Here is a 19,723-nt window from a genome sequence, read left to right on the forward strand (position 1 = left end):
ATTTCCAGATGTTTTCATATTTAAGCATTTAACTAATCACATTTCAGCCATTATTTTATGCCACGGTCACAAATCTACCTGGAGTTCCACATCCCAAAAATACTTAACATGATCTTTTACTTTTTTTTTTAATATACAATACATATATTGATTATGATATGGGACTTAATTGCAATATAACATGTCCTTTTTTTGCACAGCAGATAGCACAAAATAACAAAAAGAATTGGAAAATATGCCTTCCGGTAAGTCTCACGGTCCATTTTAAATTCAAATTATTGGATGTGTTTTTTGTTATTGTTCACCAATAGTGAGGCTGCAATCATAAGATTACAAACTGATTAATCAAACAAAGCATAATAACACTAGCACACAATAAGCTGGAAAGACCAGTTTGGTAAATATGTCAGAATGAGTTCAGTTATATTCTCTAGCGATAAGCGTTTAATGGTTAATGACTGCATACTGTACCAGTCGCGTAGCAAGTTGACAAAGTCAGGAGTTTTTTTTCCAAAAATGTAAATAAGTATTTTTTTAAATCCTCCTTGTGTCAAAAACATGTTCTACTTTAGTATGACAAAGAAAACTATGTCTAAACACCACATGTAAACCTATATATTTGGACAAATAAGCTGGTTGAGCATTTCCATAACACCTCTTTTGGATGGAATGTTCGTGATGAGGTCAATATTTTTGATTGGAGTGATTGGTGTTTATCATGTCCCATCTCCTACAAAGTGATGTTGATCTTCCTGACCGTGTTGATTTCCTAAGGGATATTAACACAATAGTATTGTCACACAATTCAAGATCAAGACTTCATGATTTTGACTTTGAAATGATCTTTTTACTATGAAACTTCTACAAAGTATGAATAGTCATAGCCCCAATGAACCCTCTTACTTTAATAAGGTTTATTTTCACTTTCTTGACAAGAGAAAATGAAACTACAGTAGTAAAGCTTGTATGCAAATTATGCAAAATATGGAAAGCTCACCTCAAGAAGCGCATCTCTTAAGCGCCTGTAAGCATCTTCCAAGTTGTCATTGACGATGATGACGTCAAACATGTTGAGTTCTTTACCTGCATTGGATGACAAACATGCTTTTGTAATTTTTATGCTCGGCAGGGTTCACACATTAATTAATTATAAGAGTAGTTGAAGCTTTTTACAACTAGTTTGAATAGGGAGACATGATTATGTGTATGACTTGACTAAAAATTGGTTAAGATGGTAAAAATCTCATGTATGCAATCTGTTTAACAGAATAAAAAATGAAAAAGGTACTTACTAAATTCAATTTCAACCTTAGCAGCACGCAAGCGCCTCTGCAGGTTCTCTTCGGATTCTGTTTTTCTGTCTCTTAGACGGGTTTCCTAAATGGTGATCAGGGAAAGATTTGTTTTTTTTCTTCCGATTATTTGTGCTTTCAATTTTTTCAGAAATTATGTTTAGCTCCATTTTGTTTAACTGTATAATATTTAGGACTTTCCTATTGCGTTAGCCCAGGCAAATAACAAAATATGTTGTGATCCAGCTTCCATACACAGCATCAAGGTATCTCACCAGGATATCCAAAGATGGAGGCTGGATGGAGATATAAATGGGATCGAGATCAGTCTTCTTGATATTCTTCACCCCTTGCATGTCTATGTCAAGTATGCAAATGAGGTTTCGGGCCTTGACAGCCTGCACGGCAGCTCTGCTTGTTCCGTACATGTTTCCCGAAAACTCGGCGCTCTCTATGAATTCGCCCTTATCGATGGCAACCTGCATGGCTTCCCGTGTGACATAGTGATAATCTGAAAGACCCACCCAACACAATGGTTGCATGATGGTAATGTTATACATACACTGAAGAAGACGGGAAAAAAAGTATGTACCTTTGCCATTCTCTTCTCCGGGTCTTGGATTTCTTGTTGTATCTAAAGGGGGAGGAGAAACCATTGTCTTGCTCATCATCACCTCATTGCTAAAAACGTAACATGTTCCAAAATGATGGTAATTTATAATATTAAAAAAAAAAAACTCACGTGAAACACTGAAGCCAAAGACCCCACTGTATTCCTTCATCAGCTTCTTGAGAAGAGTGCTTTTTCCAGCCCCAGATGGGCCGCTCAGAACCACAGGCCTGGGACCAGCCATAGCTGAAAATGATAAATGTTAAGAAGCGCTTAAAAAGGTGAAAGATGAAATTAAATTAGGTGAGTTGTATGTTAGACTGAGGAAACCATACAATTTCCAGGCCAAGACAACAATCAGCGCATTAAACACAGTGCTCTAGAGACCAATTACACTAATTACAAATACCCTTTCTGCTTGCCAAAGCAGAGGAGAGACCTGCTGATATGTTGAATATACGACAATCCCACTACTCTGCAACCTTAACTAAACTGCTCTGGTATATGTTCTGTTTGCTATATGCTATACTAACCCATGTTAAGACCAAACTTTTTTACCTCTATGCCTTGCCCTGGCAGCTTGCAGAAAAGTCAAGTAAATATGCAGAGCTGGGTGGACAGGACAGGGCAGGGCCATGTTGACAAACCAGCACTAGTAATGCATTCTGACATAAAAATGTGTAACCACATATAAGGAAGTGTACTTTGAATTATCTCTCAGCTATAAAAATCTCAAATGTATTAAAATATGTGACGCAGGTCACTGGAGTACTTACATCAAATAGCAAACAGACCTTTGATTAATGCTAAGAAAGGGTCACCCATATGATCGCTGAATTGCTTAAAATTCCTAATGGCAGTCCAGTAAAAGGAGGAAAAAAAACATGGACATTTACTAAGCTTTAAGTTTGCAGGCGATCCTGATGCAGCCTGGTTGTATTTGCAGGTGCAAATGACAAGAGCCTTTTGCTGTTGTCTCAGCCCTTAAAGGGCCAGTGACTTCCTTTTTTCTCCCCACTCTCATAATGATGATTCTTATATATTTACTGACAAGTTCATTCAGCTGCATTTGGCTACTCAACAAAAGACACAGTAATTTTTGTCTTCGACAGCATTGGACAACAATGTTCTTATGCTCCAAAAGTCGAATCCTTTCAGGGGTAGTGGTTACTACAGTGGAAAGCTTGGTGCATGAAAGTGTTTTAATACACACCTTTGGTTAATTTTATTGCAAATGAAATCAAGAAATGTGGATGGGATGCATGGTTCTAATGTCTTTTGTTGGTTTGAAACTGCAAGGAACCAATTTCATCAAATAGAGTAATATTGCCACAACTAAAAGTGTGTTACTACACAATAAGAGCTTTCTTTAGTTTTAATAAAAATAACCAATAACTTCTGACAGACCCACAGTTCAGTGTAACACGAGGAACTCATATCATGTGATGCTTGACAGGAAATTACTTGATCAACTCTGGCTGATTCTCATTGGAAGCAAATCATGTGATCCATATGGTTGGTAAGTGGTCATTTCATATCTAATCCAAACACATTGTTACTATGTATATATACATGGAGTATTAGTATTTCTTTAATTAACATTCTCGGCTAAAATTATATTATTTATGAGCTACAACTTGATTGCTCAGCACATAAAAGTGTTGCATGTATTGCGAATCATTTCATTACAGTATCATAGACAATAACACGTTTATTTCAAAGATCCGTTGATAATTATATTGCACTCATCAAAACAAGCAGTCTTGGTAATTGATGTATATCATATGACTTTTGAAAAACATGAAATATGTGCGAAAACACACTAGATCGTCCAAATATTTATAAAACGAGTCAATATAGAATCTTTCGGGCACGCATCATCACGATAGCAACCGTTGCCAGGCCGCCTCAAAACGTTTTTGTTCTTCTTACCCGAGTAAAGCCTGGCGAAATATCTCCTATACATCGGGGGCGACTTGGGCGTCACCTTCTGAGGACGTCCCTGATGGTTTTGCTCGATTTCGGGTTGCGCTCCGAGACATTTGGTGTTAGTGTTTTCCCGCCTACGTCATCACCACGCGACTAAGTGTGTCACCAAGCTCAGTGACTGTGCGACGGAATGTTTACATCCATTTGGGACGACAAATACTGGCAAATAGTTTAAAATATTTCTTAATAAAAATATCGGAGATGACCAAACTTTTCAATTATTTATGATTTGCCACATACAGTAAAATCAAACAAGTTATATAGAAAGGCAGGCAGGTGACGCCTGTCTTTTACATTCTCGTAACACGACCATTCGGGGTTATTGTGTATAGTTGTACCTATACACATTCAAGTACGTAATTATAACATTTTATTTAAATCGTAACAAACCCAAGGAGAGTCGTCAGACAAGTCCCCGGATGCTTGGACGACGGAGGCCGCTACGTGCGGCTAAAGCTAAGTAACTATATTTAATAGACGCGTTCGTTTTACAGAAATAGCCGAAAATGTTCGGTTCTTCAAGAGCTGGGGGGTCCCGAGGAGGCCAGGATCAGTTCAACTGGGATGACGTCAAAGTGGACAAACACCGAGAGAATTATCTGGGTAATTGTGCAAAGCAATGCTAATCACAAACGTGGTCGAGTTCGCAAACGCAAGTGCAGAAACAAAAGCTAAACGATTGTTACCCATGCTGCACCCCCATACCTTCCACTGCCGTGTCCTTCATCGCAGTTTTTAGACTTTGTTGCTGTTGAGTGTACTTATCAGTCTGATCGACTCTTTCGGTCCAATTCGTCGCCCACGTCGAGTGAAACCACGCAGACGCTCCGCAATTTGAACCCCCCTTCAACTATGTCAACATGCTGGGCTTCGTGGAAAGCATGTGCATTTAAATAATTAGAATTTACCACTATGTTTCGATTGTATCCCAACAATTGCAGGATAATCTCAAATATTTTAAAGATGCTGATGTGGTATAGACATCTTTTTAACTCATCCATAGTTTAAACAAAGGGTTTCTCTCCATTGATTAGATGTGCACAGTGTTCTAAATAGACACAGTTATCGACTAAAGTCAACCTTTTTTGAGGCAATTTCACTTTACTTTCAGATCACAGAACCCCAGACCACAATCCACACAATCTTACTCTGTGTGGATTATTGGCCTGTTCAATTAACATTAGTTTAAAATGGACTACGGCCGCCCGGATTCTTCTGTAAACTTCTCATCAGTGATCACAACAGTGAGCAAATGGTTGCCATTTGTTGACTTTGAAGCTAGATGTCCAGAATTACTGAGCCTTGAGACAAAAAGAAACAAAAATGGCCTTTCAGATCATTGTGTATATATTCCTAGAATATACCTACTAAATGTATTGTAATATATTCATCAGTAATGGAGACAAAGCAATTTTAGTTAGGGGAGGACCCCAAGAAAAAGAACAATTCATGCATTATGTTTGAATGGCAACTAGTAGATGAACTGAATTGTTCCTACTGTCATTTAATAAAGGAGCATTCAATTTTTCTGAGCATTGTCTGGGTTTCTCCACAGGCAATTCTCTAATGGCTCCAGTGGGTCGATGGCAAAAAGGGAAAGATCTAACATGGTATGCTAAAGACAAATCTGGCCGCGCTCGGACCAAAGAGGAAGAGCTTGCAGCTGTGAAGGCTGCTGAACATGATGCGTTGATGGCTGCATTGTAAGTATCTATTGAGTCTTGTGGGAAAAAAGTCTATTTTTGCTGTTACAGGCTGAAGGCCAGCTTCTACTGGCTTAGTGATGACCTCACGGCCTTCAGTTTGTAAAAAGTCCAACATTATAATGGATAACTGATTGTCTTTGTCCCTGTTAGAGGACATAAGGTAATAAAGAGACAACCTACGGGACTAACCAAGGAGGTATTGTATTCTACCTTGCTTCACCCCATTTTTCAAAATCAATACAACTCATAAAACTTCCATTCTTGCAGGACTTGGCAGACATTTGCAGGAGAGAAGAAGATGAGGGTGAAGAAAGGAATGTCGATCGTCTCTCGGGTTTGGGAAGCTCCAGGTGATTATAATTGTTTTTGCCTTGTAAGGAAAGGGCTGCTATGTAAATGTATTAAAGTAATTTTAACTCTGCATGCATATCAAACAGGTTGTTTTTTATTTTTGAGTCATTTAGGGCAACATTCTAGCCTCTTTGTGGTTCTATTTGTGAGGCATTAACATCATTCCTCTTGACATTCAACTTAAAGAGCATGCTTATTGCAGTCAAGGGCCATTCGCTTCTCAAGTCTGATTACTAAGTGTGTCCATGTTTCTATTTGCAGCGCCGGCTCACGGAAAGTGGTCCTCTCCCAGAAGGAAAAGGAGGCTGTTAAAATGGGCCTGCCAGTTTTTACAGTAAAAAAAAATAACTATCTGTGATGTTTTATATACAGTTTGAGAGTAGGCAGAAGTAAAACTTTTATTCCACTTTAACTTTCAGCACCATAAGACTGCAAATCGTCCTGAAACTGTGACAGCAAAGTCATCAGAAGTTGCAGAAAAAGAAGGGGTAGAGCAACGGTGAGAAAACTTTTCCACCTCACGTTTGCATGACACAATGTGTGTTGGAAAAGCAATTTACCCTTGCCTGTTGTATGGTTGTTTACCTTTTTTAGTAAGGAGATCAAGAAGAAAAAGAAAGAAAAGAAGAGCAAAAAGGAGAAAAAGAAGAAGAAAAGTAAAAGGAAAAGAAGTGACTCATCCTCTTCAGATTCGGATGATGATAGAAAAAGGTTGGTTTCACAGTGGGCTTGTTTTTGGACAGGTTTTGCACGATTTTTGATGTATAGTACATCAACTAAACTAGATAAACTCCTCTTCAATTGGGATGACTAGGCAGAACAGCTCCACTAGAGGGCGCCAAGATGTCGCAAATGTGACCTGGAATTACTATTACACAGATCCATGTGTGCATGTTTGCACCTTTAAATCTCTATTTAGACACAATGAAAAAAAGGATGGCCCAATTTTTACAGTATGCAATTCATTTTTTAATGGAATATTTAAATAGTTTTTAGTGAATATATGTGATTAATGCAAAAACAATTAATTATAATTAAATTTACTTGCCTTGTAAGCCAACTAGTGATGTAGTGGTTCACTCGCCTGACTTTGGCACGGGTTCGATTCCCGCTGGTGGCGGTATAATTGTGATTGTGGATGGTCGTGCGCCCTATGGTTAACTGGCGACCAGTCTAGGGTGTAGTTGCCCAAAGTCTGCTGGGATGAGACTGAAATGTTTATTCTTACTAAATGTCTACATCCACATTCCAATTGGAACCATTACATTTTCTTGCATCAAAAGAGGATGAGAAGCGTCAGTGCGATTATTTGCTGTCTGTTGCTCTTTAGGCCCCGAAAGGACCACCACCATCCTAATCCATCATACCGCAGTCAGAGTGGAGCCAGACCCCATGACAGCCATTCAAGGGGGGGACCAAAGGCAGAGCGACAGTCTCCCCGCCCCCGTCATCGACATCAGCGCCACGACACAGACTCCTCTGACGGGGGGTCCCCTGTCCGGCGTAACCCCTCAGGCCGCAAGACGGCCCCTGGCGGTGCTGCACAATGCCGCGGGCGACGCCATGACACGGACTCGGACAGCTAATATGCTTCCGCGCCGTGCGGCCCCTCCCTGCCGCTCCGTCCCACTCTTACTCATAAAAGACGCTCTTCAGAGGCTTGACCGCTCATGAAGACCTCATTTACCTCTGAAGGCTTTGAGGGTTGCATTGCTTGATGGCCTTTTATGACCACTTTTTTTTTAAACACACAATCACTGATTAAAACTCCATTAGCAATCCATATTGGCTTTAAGTGTTTTTTATTTATCACTTGTCAAGTGTTACTACTAACATTCTTAAAGCTTCAACAGAAAATAACATAAAGCATAGATGTAAGTCATAAAATACAATATATTTAGTGTTGTTTATGATGCTAGAAGGAACAAAAAACTTAATGTATATAGAAAAACCTAATAAATATTGCTTTAATCAACCCGTTTCACATCTCCGACTGGCATGCAGCCTATTTAATTGTTGCTCCCAATAGAACTATGGACCTGTATGTGTTCTAAATGAGAGTGCATCTGCAGGTGGCACAATTTAAATAAAATCAGGAGCAATGCATTCTTAAAGGAGGGGGAAAAAAACAGACACCCCCAACTTTTTTTTTAAAGCACAGCTAAGAGCGTTGGTGTTGCCACACAGAAATGGAGCTGATGGAGCAGCAGGAGAGAGCAGCCCGCACAAAGCAGCCTTGGACTAACCCCTCACCCCCATCTCAATTTTCTAAGCTTGGCTGCATGAACCATAGCAGCCTAATCAACCTGCAAGAATGCCCTTTTAGATTACCTCCCTGTGCAGTGTGCATGTGGCAGGTCACTTGCTGCTTCAGGCCAAACATTAAGTGTTCTTACCCCGAGTCACCTAATGAGGACAGGTATGACACTTTTTTTTAACTGTTTGTTATTATAGAGGTCAAACATTTATATGTACAATCAGTAAGTATTTTATTTATTTGACCATGCATGGTAAGGTAGGTATTTGTTTAAAAAAATGACTATGTATACTAAGGGGTTTGTTTGTTAAATATGACCATGTATAGTAAGGCTTTTTTCCCTCAAAATAAGACCATATGTGGTAGGGCTGTTTTTCATTCATAATAAATTGAATGAAAGAAAGAATGAAACAAATTCTAAGACAACAATGCCACCTTTAATTCACTTTAATTGCATAGTCAAGTATAATGAAATAATCAATTTCAAATACAGAATCCATTCATTTTAATTACAGTGCTCATTTTCTTACAACACCCATAGATTTAAACATTTCAATAGTTATGAATCACAAAAAAACATACCAACCCCCAGTTATATTGAAAGCAGTGCAGTAATATTGAGGGGGGCAACAAATTGCCTTATAGTATAAGGCTTCAGGCATATACAGTAGATCTTACACCAAATGTGACAAAGTGCAAAGCAGAAAATGTAAAAGAAATATTTTTTCCATCATATCCACGATTCACTTCCTATAAAGCCTTCAAGAACAACCATTAAACTAATATATAATGTATGCTATGCATGGTGTGCTTTCTTATGACCTGTACATTTTTTTTAGTTAGTGTATGCACTTTTAAGGCAAATGTGGACCTGAGACTACTAAATCAAAAGAAAGAAAAGCCTTTAAAAAATAAAAATAAAGGATAGATTGCTGGCGATATGTTGCATAAACATATTCCAGTGTCTACTAGATGGGAAGCTACTTATAAGTTTTATGATCTGGCAAAACATTTTGCCAATTGTTTGTGTGTTGCCGGGAATCGTCATTCCCACTCATCCCTCAATTATTGCCCTACCAGAGTTATACAATCACCCTAAAAAACGACAAGTAAAGCTGCCCCGATATACCAAAATCTACATTACATTAATCTGATGGACCAATTGTCCAGTAGGTCTGTTGTAACAAGAAAAAAAAGGCAAGAAAACCCAAATAAAACATATGGAGGCACCTACTACCTACAGTTCTTAAGCTCATTAGACAACCAGTCCAGTCCTTCGTAGAGACCGTCACCATTGGTGGCACAAGTCGCCTGGATATACCATTTTCTGTCACGCAGGGAGTGAAGACCCAACTTGTCTGTGATCTCAGCTGCATTCATGGCATTGGGCAGGTCCTGTCAATAACAATATACATTCTTTTTAGAACAAGAGGCCAAAAATATTAAAAAAGAACCATTGGAATCAAAATAATAGTTTTAGATGAGCATTTTGTCACAGGAGCTATAGAGCAGGGTTCTGAACTATAATTTAAAGAGGTAGGGGGTTGAAAACATTTAACTAAAGCTTTGGAGGAGCATCATGTCTTACTATATACTGTGAAATATTGCAATATGAGGTTTTTTATAACTCAATGGCCGCCATCGACGATAATAGACATCCACTCCATTATTAATGGATGAATTAGTTTGAGAATTCATGCATTAAATGACTTACCTGTTTATTGGCGAAAACTAGGAGCAGAACACCGCGCAGTTCGTCCTCCGCCAACATCCTCATGAGTTCCTCGCGAGCCTCGGTGACTCGCTCACGGTCGTTGCTGTCTACCACAAAGATGAGACCTGCACGAGACACGTTAAGCAAAGGACATGATTAAGTAGAAAAAAAAATGAAATAATTTGTACTACTTTGGGGCAAACGGTGTCATCAGGAAATTGAAAGTGTTTCAATGCAAACGCAAGTTTTTTTTTTAATACATTTTGCTCAATTTGTAGTCTTCACACCATAATAACCGAATCAAAGGTTTAATTTATCAACTTTAAATATGGTTGATGTCTTTGTTTAAAACCCAAAAAAAGAAAAAAAATCGTAATTATTGTTAGTGATGTACCAACACCGTAAACAAAGATGGACTTCTTTTTTTTAACAAACAAAGTGACGCATCCTTTACTGGTTACATTAGATTTTGCATTATTTACACACTTTTAAAACTATGGTAATCGGACTGGTATGACATATTGAGAGAGAAAAAAATGTATTAAATGGGTCAAAAAGTCATCATTATGACAACTAAGATATACCTTGCGTGTTCTGGAAGTAATGACGCCACAGAGGCCGAATCTTATCCTGTCCGCCTACATCCCACACCGTAAAGCTGATATTCTTGTATTCCACTGTCTCCACATTAAAACCTGTCAGACAGAAAGCATAAACATTGACATTCTCAACCTGAGCACTGATGAATACACTAAAGTTGATTACCTATTGTTGGAATGGTGGTGACGATCTCCCCAAGCTTGAGCTTGTACAAAATAGTCGTTTTTCCAGCAGCGTCCAGCCCCACCATAAGAATCCTCATTTCCTTCTTACCAAATACTTGGAACAACTTTGCAAACACTCCTCCCATGGTTGCTGTAACTGACGGGAATGCACTTTTGACTAATCTAGAGAAACAAAACACCCATTGTTAAAAGCAAAACTGGTTGCAGTCCATGGTAAAGTGACGTTGCACAAACTACAAATCTCCATAAAATAATACTAGGCCAGGAAACATTCATTCTCTAAAATGGAATCTGAAGTAGTGACTTTATGAACAGTTTCACCATATAAACTATAGTGTAAAAACAAACAAAAGATTATTCATGTGAAAACGATTACTGCATTTAAATTCAAAGATAAATAACCATTTAATACATATATAGTGTATTTTAATATTAACACCAAGCCTCAAATTTTCAATTATTTTTACATGTATTTAGAGTCACTTAACACAACCAGCACAAAAATTCCAAGTCTGTGCTTGAGACTCATTCAGAAATGTTTAACACATATTTAGTTTTGTTTATCTGTCTCAATATTGGAAGGTCATATTTTGAAAATATTATTTAATTTATTGTACTTTGCTATACAAGCTGGTTGATCTGTAGTTTATGTATTTATATTGTTCTACAAACACATAGGTCGCTGTAGCGCAATGCCAATACCAATGGTACACAACAAAAAGCATTTATTTGTCGTTTAAATTCATTTAGCGAGTTGATGTTACAGTGGTAAACAATACGGAAATGCAGATACCCGGAATCAGCTCAGGCTACAGTTCAGAGAAGTTTAGACAATTTGAATTAATCAGCTTATAGTTCAATATTGACGCTTCCTCATGCTTACCAAAATATACGTCCCTTAACACCACCTACGTGAAAGTTGATGGTGAATTTGTTTCACAGCATAAGCATACAGAATGATATTATACCTTGGCGTTTTCAAGGCGTTTCCTTCCTTTGGAAAATGGCGACGATTTGACACGTCAAAACTTCTGCCGTCGCTTCAGTTTCCGGGTTCCGTCCACTCTGCGCGAGATTGCCCCTTGTGGCCAAAATGAGAATCACATTGAATGGTTTACATTTCAAGAAAGGCCTTCTCAGACAACAAACCAAAAAAGTTTCAAATGTGGCTAAACAAGCAACATATACCTATTCTTAAAATGTTTTAAAAGCACATTTAATGCATTAAAGCTCCGTGATAAATGCAGGTGCAAAGGTTTTGAGGGGAGAAACCGACACAATCAGCCTACCATGCATGTTTTTGGAATTTTGGAGGAAACCGGAGTACCCGGAGGAAACCCATACAGCCCCGGGTAAAACTGGCAAACTCCACACAGCTGGACAGGACCTGTATTTGAACCCAGGAAATATAATAAATCCATTCATTTAGCAAAATGTATAGAACCAATCAACCTCTATGGATCATTATGTGTTAGGATTAGTAATTGGGTCAAGGTCAGATTTGGCTTGACTGCAGTTTACATACCTGTCAACTGGTACGTTCTCGCCGTAATTGGTACAACTGAAAGCCCATTTTTATATTGGTACGCTGTACACATGAAAATGGTACGCTAAACGGTGATTTTGAGAAAAAAAAATAAATTAAGGCACTTTCTAGCCATTTTTCACCATCCGCCATTGTTTCTTCCCGGAAACGCATGTCTGCCAAGTGATATATGTACCGGCGCCTCTGATTGGCTAAAAAAAAAAGATCATGATAAACATTTCGTTTTGTAACACTTTCACCATGTGATTTCCGTTTCCTGTTCCCTTGTTTATGTTTACTTTCATTTTCTACTTGTTGTTCGTGATTTTTTACAAAAAAGTAAAGTGGTAAGATTTTCCATGTATTTATACATATATGTAAGGGCGAAAACAAAATTTGGTAAGATCACAAATGGTTCGAGGTTGACAGGTATGAGTTTAGTTTCATTTATTTTTCCTAGGGGCAAAATGTATCAGTTTGATTGTATCATACCTGTAGAAATTAGACAAAGTATTAATAGTAACTTTCAAACCACTTATAACTACATTTCCTTTTCCTCTTGAAACTGAACAGTTCATTGAAAAAAAAAGAGGCTCATTGTGAGGCCAGTTGAATTTTAACCAGGGTCAATTATGCCGGCTACCCCCAGCAGGGGGGGCAGCAGGAGGCCAGTGGGTTTTATAGCTAGTGATGGACCACACAGAGAAGGGTCATAACACTGCCTTCCTCCCCCTAACTCCAAAACCATAATTTTAGTTTTGCCCCATGAGGAACACTCATGATCTTTTTCAACATATATACATTCATTGTTGTCATTCTGGTGGGTAATTGTTTACCCGGGAATTAAAAAAAAGATTTACAATAAATACACACTATAGATACTCCTCACCTCAATCTTGAGAGTAATGTTATTCACATTTATTAAAAAAAGTGTATACAAAACTTATTAAACTGGTCAAACACTCTAAATTGAAAGAAGCACAGAATTTTTTAATCAAACCCATTAAGATATTTTACATATGCACAGTTTTGTCAAACATCTGAATTAGTTTTTCCTCCAAAATGATTTTGCTATCAAAACGCAAAAACCCATAGTGCATACGTAATTGAGGACCAATTGTATGCTGTGCCACGGTATGTGTGTTTTTTGGACTCACTTACTCCTGAACGTGACTTGAATTTTACCCTTAAAGGGAGACTGAGGACTATAATGCAAGTTTGATATCGGTTTATAGTCTTAACTACACTACACTACTGTTTTGTAAACATAGTCATACTGCCGTCTTCTTTAGAAAACAATTTGAAATTTGTTTCTGAAAAATACACACGTTTTAATTTCAGTGAAGACACCCAGTCTAAGAATTTAACCTCCAAAAAACGAAACAAATAAAATGGCTTTTCCATCTTGGTTCAGATAGTAGTCAGCCTATAAAAGACACCAATCAAATCTATACAATGTATCTAACATTTTTTTTTTTTAAATCAACTATTTCAGAAATATTTTCATGTCAAAACTCTTCCACTACATTCCTCTGAGTGGCATACTTGTTGTTGTCTTCTGAAAGAAAGAAGAGATGTTGATTTGGAAGCATTGCCCTGACTTTGCTGACCATTTAAGACAGTTACATTTGCATTAGAATGCTTACAGTGTCGTTATGCTAAATTTAACATACGTGCACTTACACACAAACATTTGTGTCACCCGTTGCCATGCAATGCTCTATTTTTACAATGTATTGTCTCTAAACTGACTAAATTCTAATTGGTTTATCCCATGGGGTCTAATTTAGACATGGACAATGGAATATTGGGTGTAACCAATAATGTACCACATTTAACTTTATTGTCAGCCATTGACAGTGGAGCTGGATTGTTAAAATGATTTGGACATCGATCACAGTCAATGGCACTGAAATCTGATCATTTACTGCATCATTCTCAGTTCTAATGGTTTGTGGTAATATTTTAGCGGCGTAGACCATTAAAATGGGGTGAATAGGGTGCATAATAGGTGCACATACCCTTTCATCTGATATTATATTAATATTGAACATCATAAAAGTATTACCAAATATTTGGTATACATGAGTCTATTAATTTTACACAGTGCTGATGGGTGTTGACTCCCAAATATATTACTTTCCTTTAGTCTGCCATGTTAATGTATGCCATTTAATATGAAGTAATTGTCCATTATTGGCAGTAAAAGCTGGTTAGTTCAAGTACAAGGACATAAAAACAGTGACATTGGATTTGTAATATAATAGTTTGTTGAATAAAATTGTCAAGTGGTTTTGTACAATCAAGTTTGCAAAGCAAGATACAAAGACATATTTTTAAATTGTAAGATTACATGAACAAACTCAGCCTTTTACTATGAATGTAAAAGAAATGTGGTTATTGTTACAATAAATAGCAACATTTCCCATTTGTTAAAAATGAATACGTGATGAAATACTGGTCTCTCACCTAACATAGCACCACGCCATCATCCCAAATCGAGAAGCTGCTTGAGCTCCAGTAAAATCCATCAATTCGAGCATCACATTACAAATTCTTCGCTCCTTTTCGCTGTCATATCTCCGCACATACTGATAGTTGTAATGTGTGGACACAGCACTAAAAATAAGACAGTAGGGGGTGAAAATACGCCTCCTCACCTCCCACCCCTCTACCCAGTGTAAAAAAAGCAAATTCTGATAGCTTGATCAACCTGCCACACAAATAAAGACAGTGCCATGGTCTCCTCAAATATCCTCTAAGATTTCCCTTCAACTCCAACAAGGGCCCACAGCCTGACAACACCTTTGCGTATATTGCTTTCCTCATACTAAATCAATATGAACGTATGTCTAAATAAAGGGAGGCACTCCAAGAGGCTTCCTAGAGTGAGGGAGCTCAGTAGGGGCCCTTACTCCCTGCTAAGTGGGGATAAAAACTCTCAGCGAGGGGCATGAGAGAATGCATACGTCTCCCATGTTGCCACGAGTAAACATTTTTCAGGAATTTATTACCAATGTGGTCACATCATATTCGCCGTGAGGACTTTTAATAATCTTTATCATAGGGGCACTATATGTCCCAAGAAGAGAAAAGGGCCCGGCTATAGTAGTGGTATAATAGCAGGCCAATTCGGTCCGAGACATAACGCAACTCGGATGGACAGGCATGGGATGCCTCCCTTAGGGTCTCATGTTCATGACGACGACTTGGGCCAAAGGCTCCAATAGAAGCAGAAAACAAACCGAACATTATAATGGTCGCCATGAGCGGATCTGTGCTGGCCCCCGGTCTTGGGCAGTCGGTGCCAGCGGGCACCGTACCCCATGCTCCCTCACAGTAGGGGGCGCCACAGGGGGAGACCGGGCGATGTTAAAGGATCAATGCGTGGCGGTGTCGTCTGCCAATCACTTTTGTGTGCTGGTTAAAAAGATGGCTAAGGGGATTTACATACCATTTTATACCCCGCCACGGCTAGATGTGGACAAGTTTGATTCCGAGTGCATCCTTACATCCAGACAACACATTTGAGATCAATACAATTGCCCATCCTATCGAGGAACCTATATATTGATAAGATACAGCATTTTGTGAGAAAGTCTTTTTAAAAACAGGAGACCAAACTGCTATTTTTTGCTGCTTTATGTTTGTGCACAAATATGAAAACTATACATTATGTTAAACCTAGGGCAAGCTCATTTGTGGCAATGTCCAGGGTTCAATGAAAATCTTTAGAAAAACCAGGCATTTAGGAGAGAAAGTTGCCTGCATGTGTTAAAAAGTTGAATACCGACTGATTTCTGCGACTATTTTACCACATCTTTCAGATTCTTTCTTGAATTTCTGAAGCGTTTTGTGTTTAGTTTGTCTATTCATCAATCATTCTTAAACCCAAATAATGACCTATTCCCTCATATGGTTTGCTGTAAATTCTACATATTTGATATGCACTCCAACCCTTTGTCACACTTCAATCCAAGTCGAACTCGCTGTAGAACAGGAGAGCCTTTGGAGTCAATGAGCGACATCTTAGGACATCCGTGACAGATGGTTGAGACAAGTCTTCGAACGATGCACTACTTCCCAATAGACACGGGGGCCTCTGATGTCAGGAAGGTCCGATTGTTGCCTTGCAGGATGTGGGCCTTACTGGCAATGAGTTAAGGGTAAACATGAGTACCGTGCCAAGAGAAGTGGATTTAGCGTAGGAGGCTGATTGCGTGGTCCGTGTTTCTAAAGCGGGCCTTCGGTAAGTGCAGTGTGTGGCGCTTTTTGGAAAGTTGCTTCAAAGAGAACTCTTTGCAAGATCAAACAAGACGCAGACTGAAGGTATCGCTTTGAACAACGTGTTAGTTTGAAGTTGACTACCATTTGCCTTGCATACAGATTCGCCTTCTAATCCCTGCGATGCAGTAGCCTTCACAGATGATTAGTTGGAATTCACAGCATGTAGAAGCACGGTGACATCATAACGAAGGAGATAGAAAGTGTGGTCCATTTTAAAAGCATGTTAAGATTCATTGTAGGAAACAATTTTTTGGTGTCATTGTTTCGATGTAGACAAAGCGCCTCTTTATGTGTCTTTTTATATGTGTGTATGTGTGTTGGGGAGGGAAGGAGGTGTGTATAAGGGGGTGAAGGCGTGCGGTTCGACGGCGCACCTGTCTGCCTCCGGGCTGTGCGGTCTACTGCAGCCTCTCATTTCTGGCTGGCGTTAGTAGGCTTGTATTGGCACCTTGTTGAAGGCCTCTGACCGGCTGCCTGACACGTCTGATGGGGTCAAAGGTGTCAAGCTGCTCACGTAAAGGCGAGGGCGAATTAGCGCGCTACCTGAGTCAATTGAAGCGTCAAACCCCCCCTCCGGGCCACTGTGCCGTGTTAAAATGCGCATGTAACACACCGCTGTTATCTGTTAGTCCTCCTCATTACACAATCACCACACACTTCTTTGGTATTTATCAGCCTCACAAAGATAAAGACAACCAATCACTCGAAACCATTCGCTCAACATATAGTGGTAATTTGGAGAAAAAATGCCCACACCCACCAAAAAAAAATTGTCATAATGATAAGAAATGATGAAGGATAATTTTCCCAGATTAGTTTTTGAAAAAGAATTCAGTCATTCTGGACAGTGTATCCTCACAAAGGTTGCAGGGGTGCTGGAACCTATCCCAGCCAACTGTGGGCAGCAGCCAGGGGTCACCCTGAATTGGTTGCCAGCCAATTGCAGGGCACACTGAGATGAACATACCTATTTTTTTTTGGGATGTGGGAGGAAACTTGAGTACCTGGAATAAACACATGCAAAATCAACACAAGATCAAAATCTATTCTATTAACACTTTTTTTCACAAATTTAGCCCTGTTGATTTTTTCAACTTACAAAAGTACAGTTATTTATATGAATTTTCCTATGCATTAAATAAATTAGGCCACTAGAAATTGTTGTAAAACAAAAACTTAATGTGTGAAATAAACAGTTATACTGCATTCCATAATTTTGTGTCAACTCCTCTTTCTTGTGTCAAGCCTTGCTGTCAACATATTTTGAACTACTGGTTATCCTTAAATTTCTGGCTTCTGCAAATGGCAACAGTTTGGATCATTTATCCAAGCAGTGACAATCTATGGAGTATCGTATGGAGGAAACCAACTTGCCTTAGCCAAGAATGTTGGGTGTCTCTTTAAAAGTGCCATAATGATATGTTTTATATCCTCATGTGGGTTTGTATTGTGGTATTGCTGATGTTCCACAAAGAGTAAATGGACAAAGGACATGATGTGTTGGGCAAAGAAAAGGAACATTTATTTTCTCGGACGTGATTTTTGAATCTACAGCACAAAAATAATACAACAAAAGACAACAGAACGCATCCTTCCAAAAATGTAATGCCCCCCTGCTAACCAAGACCTTCCAATTAGGGGCTAATGTTATCTATATTAACCCTTTACCCCCCACCCTCCCTTTCTTGACTTTATTGAGGCAGCGGGGAGGGAGGGGTCGGTCGGGGGGCTATGTGCTGGCCTCAATAAAAAACAACACTAAAAAGCAATTACAGTGCTGTGAAGAATGGGACTTGTCAGTAATTTGCCGTCTAAAAAGCAAGGAGATTGCAGGTCTGGGGCCGATTGGAATTCTGAGCCTGCAGTGTAGTGTGGGAAAAGCAGTGGGAAGGCAAGCGCTGCCTTTTGTGAGCTAATTACTGGAACTCGCCGAGGCCAGCGCCAGGCCCCGCTAATGATAACCCTGTTCCTTCACACCCCCGCCACCGCGTATCCTCCCTCAAGCCCGCTCGTCACCTTGTCATTGATATGGTTCATCTCCATCGCTCGGGTCACGGCCACCGTGAGTAGAGGTCAATAGTGAAGCCAATAATGATTCCTGTATAAGAATACTTTGTGTCTCGGTGCCCCAATTCAATGATCATTTGTCACAACTTATTTGGACATCTTCTATCGCTGACTCCAATCTCTGAAAATATCATAAAGATATCCCCAAAAATGTGGATTTTTTTGGAAATTTTAGAACAGGTGTCGACTTGGGTCCCATTAAATATTTCAAAGAAATGTTTTGAAGGTAGAGTACAGCCTTGCAATTGACGAAAAATGACCAGACCCAACCACAACTAGAAAAGACTGGTCGCCAGTCATATATAGGGGACACAGAGAGGCAGACAACCATTAGAACCTTTGGAACTTCTCCACCTGGTCTTTTTCTTCTTCCTGGTTTTGGCACCAACTGCTTTTGCTCCATCTATTACTAAAGCCATCTTCTGCTTTTTGTCCACAATCACCATTTCTGGTTGGTTATCCAAGAGTTGTTTTTCAGTATGGAAGCAGAAGTCCCAAACAATGTTGGTTTTACCCATTAGATCTTTGTACTTCTATTCTTTACTGGTTAGAGATGTTGCTGTATTGTGATATCCCATCATCCCTTTTTTCAAACCCTGTTGTTTACTTACTTTTACATTAAGAAACATTATAAAGGCAAGATGATAGCAACAACAACAACAGCAAATTGATTTCTGCTCTGTATAAGAACTTAAAAAAAAGATGCGCCCTGTAGTACGCCTTCCTAAAAATCAGCAGGCATTTGCCCAAATCAGACCAAGGGAGAGGGAAAAAAACATGTGACGGGACGAGTGAAACTGCTTCTGGCAATGCAGGTGAGCTCAGTTTACCTGTTCGACTGCTTGGGACTTCAAACACACCCACGCACGCACACACATACAAACATGCAGAGGTGAAAAGGTGACTAATGAGTCTGCCTCCTCCTCATCGCACCTCTCTTCCACTGATGACCCCTTGTCATACCCTACAGGCAGCACCCACTAAAACCACGTCTGAGCCAGACCACCACATTATACGTCTAGAGTGACGATACACACACATACACGCACATACAAGCACGCGTGCATCAATATGTCTCCCATATCACAATCCCAATGGCTCCTTGTTATCTCACTAAAGTTCACTTGTAAGTAGGGAGGT

General features: G+C 39.2%; 3 protein-coding genes across 8 annotated transcripts; 1 reads left to right on the forward strand and 2 right to left on the reverse strand.

Annotated features, from left to right (window-relative positions):
* Positions 1-98: 98 nt before the first annotated feature.
* On the reverse strand, positions 99-4,762 carry LOC144201467 (guanylate kinase-like). Of its 4 annotated transcripts, XM_077724136.1 has the most exons (7): positions 3,835-4,132; positions 2,035-2,148; positions 1,885-1,926; positions 1,568-1,803; positions 1,293-1,377; positions 998-1,083; positions 99-769 (listed from the first exon to the last, which is right to left on the reverse strand). In XM_077724136.1, the coding sequence occupies exons 1-7, from the start codon at positions 3,866-3,868 to the stop codon at positions 731-733; spliced, it is 636 nt and encodes a 211-aa protein (XP_077580262.1). In that variant the 5' UTR covers positions 3,869-4,132; the 3' UTR covers positions 99-730. The 4 variants fall into 4 exon arrangements, with proteins under 4 accessions (XP_077580262.1, XP_077580260.1, XP_077580259.1 ...); XM_077724134.1 differs by lacking the exon at positions 3,835-4,132 and adding an exon at positions 4,597-4,762 and having other exon boundaries at positions 1,568-1,926; XM_077724133.1 differs by having other exon boundaries at positions 1,568-1,926; positions 3,835-4,218.
* Positions 3,397-7,731, forward strand: c9h1orf35 (chromosome 9 C1orf35 homolog). 2 transcript variants are annotated; one of them, XM_077724132.1, is made up of 9 exons: positions 3,397-3,421; positions 4,386-4,494; positions 5,447-5,594; positions 5,748-5,793; positions 5,865-5,947; positions 6,210-6,282; positions 6,368-6,447; positions 6,543-6,659; positions 7,279-7,731. In XM_077724132.1, the coding sequence occupies exons 2-9, from the start codon at positions 4,398-4,400 to the stop codon at positions 7,532-7,534; spliced, it is 900 nt and encodes a 299-aa protein (XP_077580258.1). In that variant the 5' UTR covers positions 3,397-3,421; positions 4,386-4,397; the 3' UTR covers positions 7,535-7,731. The 2 variants fall into 2 exon arrangements, with proteins under 2 accessions (XP_077580258.1, XP_077580257.1); XM_077724131.1 differs by lacking the exon at positions 3,397-3,421 and adding an exon at positions 3,953-4,243.
* A 906-nt stretch (positions 7,732-8,637) lies between these two features.
* LOC144201469 (ADP-ribosylation factor 1-like) lies at positions 8,638-11,785 on the reverse strand. 2 transcript variants are annotated; one of them, XM_077724138.1, is made up of 5 exons: positions 11,673-11,785; positions 10,685-10,866; positions 10,504-10,614; positions 9,920-10,044; positions 8,638-9,600 (listed from the first exon to the last, which is right to left on the reverse strand). In XM_077724138.1, the coding sequence occupies exons 2-5, from the start codon at positions 10,827-10,829 to the stop codon at positions 9,439-9,441; spliced, it is 543 nt and encodes a 180-aa protein (XP_077580264.1). In that variant the 5' UTR covers positions 10,830-10,866; positions 11,673-11,785; the 3' UTR covers positions 8,638-9,438. The 2 variants fall into 2 exon arrangements, with proteins under 2 accessions (XP_077580264.1, XP_077580263.1); XM_077724137.1 differs by having other exon boundaries at positions 11,588-11,741.
* Between the last annotated feature and the right edge of the window lie 7,938 nt (positions 11,786-19,723).

The sequence above is a fragment of the Stigmatopora nigra genome, chromosome 9 (assembly GCF_051989575.1).
Source record: "Stigmatopora nigra isolate UIUO_SnigA chromosome 9, RoL_Snig_1.1, whole genome shotgun sequence".
NCBI lineage: Eukaryota > Metazoa > Chordata > Actinopteri > Syngnathiformes > Syngnathidae > Stigmatopora > Stigmatopora nigra.

Bases quoted from the DNA above. Each gene is read 5' to 3' on its own strand.
- LOC144201469 (XM_077724138.1), bottom strand. From the start codon at position 10,829: ATGGGAGGAGTGTTTGCAAAGTTGTTCCAAGTATTTGGTAAGAAGGAA. The intron at 10,045-10,503 runs GTATATCTTAGT...TGTCTCGTGCAG, and splicing joins TTACTTCCAGAACACGCAAG to GTCTCATCTTTGTGGTAGAC. The intron at 9,601-9,919 runs GTAAGTCATTTA...TGTTATTGACAG, and splicing joins TAGTTTTCGCCAATAAACAG to GACCTGCCCAATGCCATGAA.
- LOC144201467 (XM_077724133.1), bottom strand. From the start codon at position 3,868: ATGTATAGGAGATATTTCGCCAGGCTTTACTCGG. The intron at 1,927-2,034 runs GTGAGTTTTTTT...CTCCCCCTTTAG, and splicing joins CTTTGGCTTCAGTGTTTCAC to ATACAACAAGAAATCCAAGA. The intron at 770-997 runs GTGAGCTTTCCA...AATATCCCTTAG, and splicing joins TAAGAGATGCGCTTCTTGAG to GAAATCAACACGGTCAGGAA.
- c9h1orf35 (XM_077724132.1), top strand. From the start codon at position 4,398: ATGTTCGGTTCTTCAAGAGCTGGGGGGTCCCGAGGAGGCCAGGATCAG. The intron at 4,495-5,446 runs GTAATTGTGCAA...GTTTCTCCACAG, and splicing joins ACACCGAGAGAATTATCTGG to GCAATTCTCTAATGGCTCCA. The intron at 5,948-6,209 runs GTGATTATAATT...TTCTATTTGCAG, and splicing joins TCGGGTTTGGGAAGCTCCAG to CGCCGGCTCACGGAAAGTGG.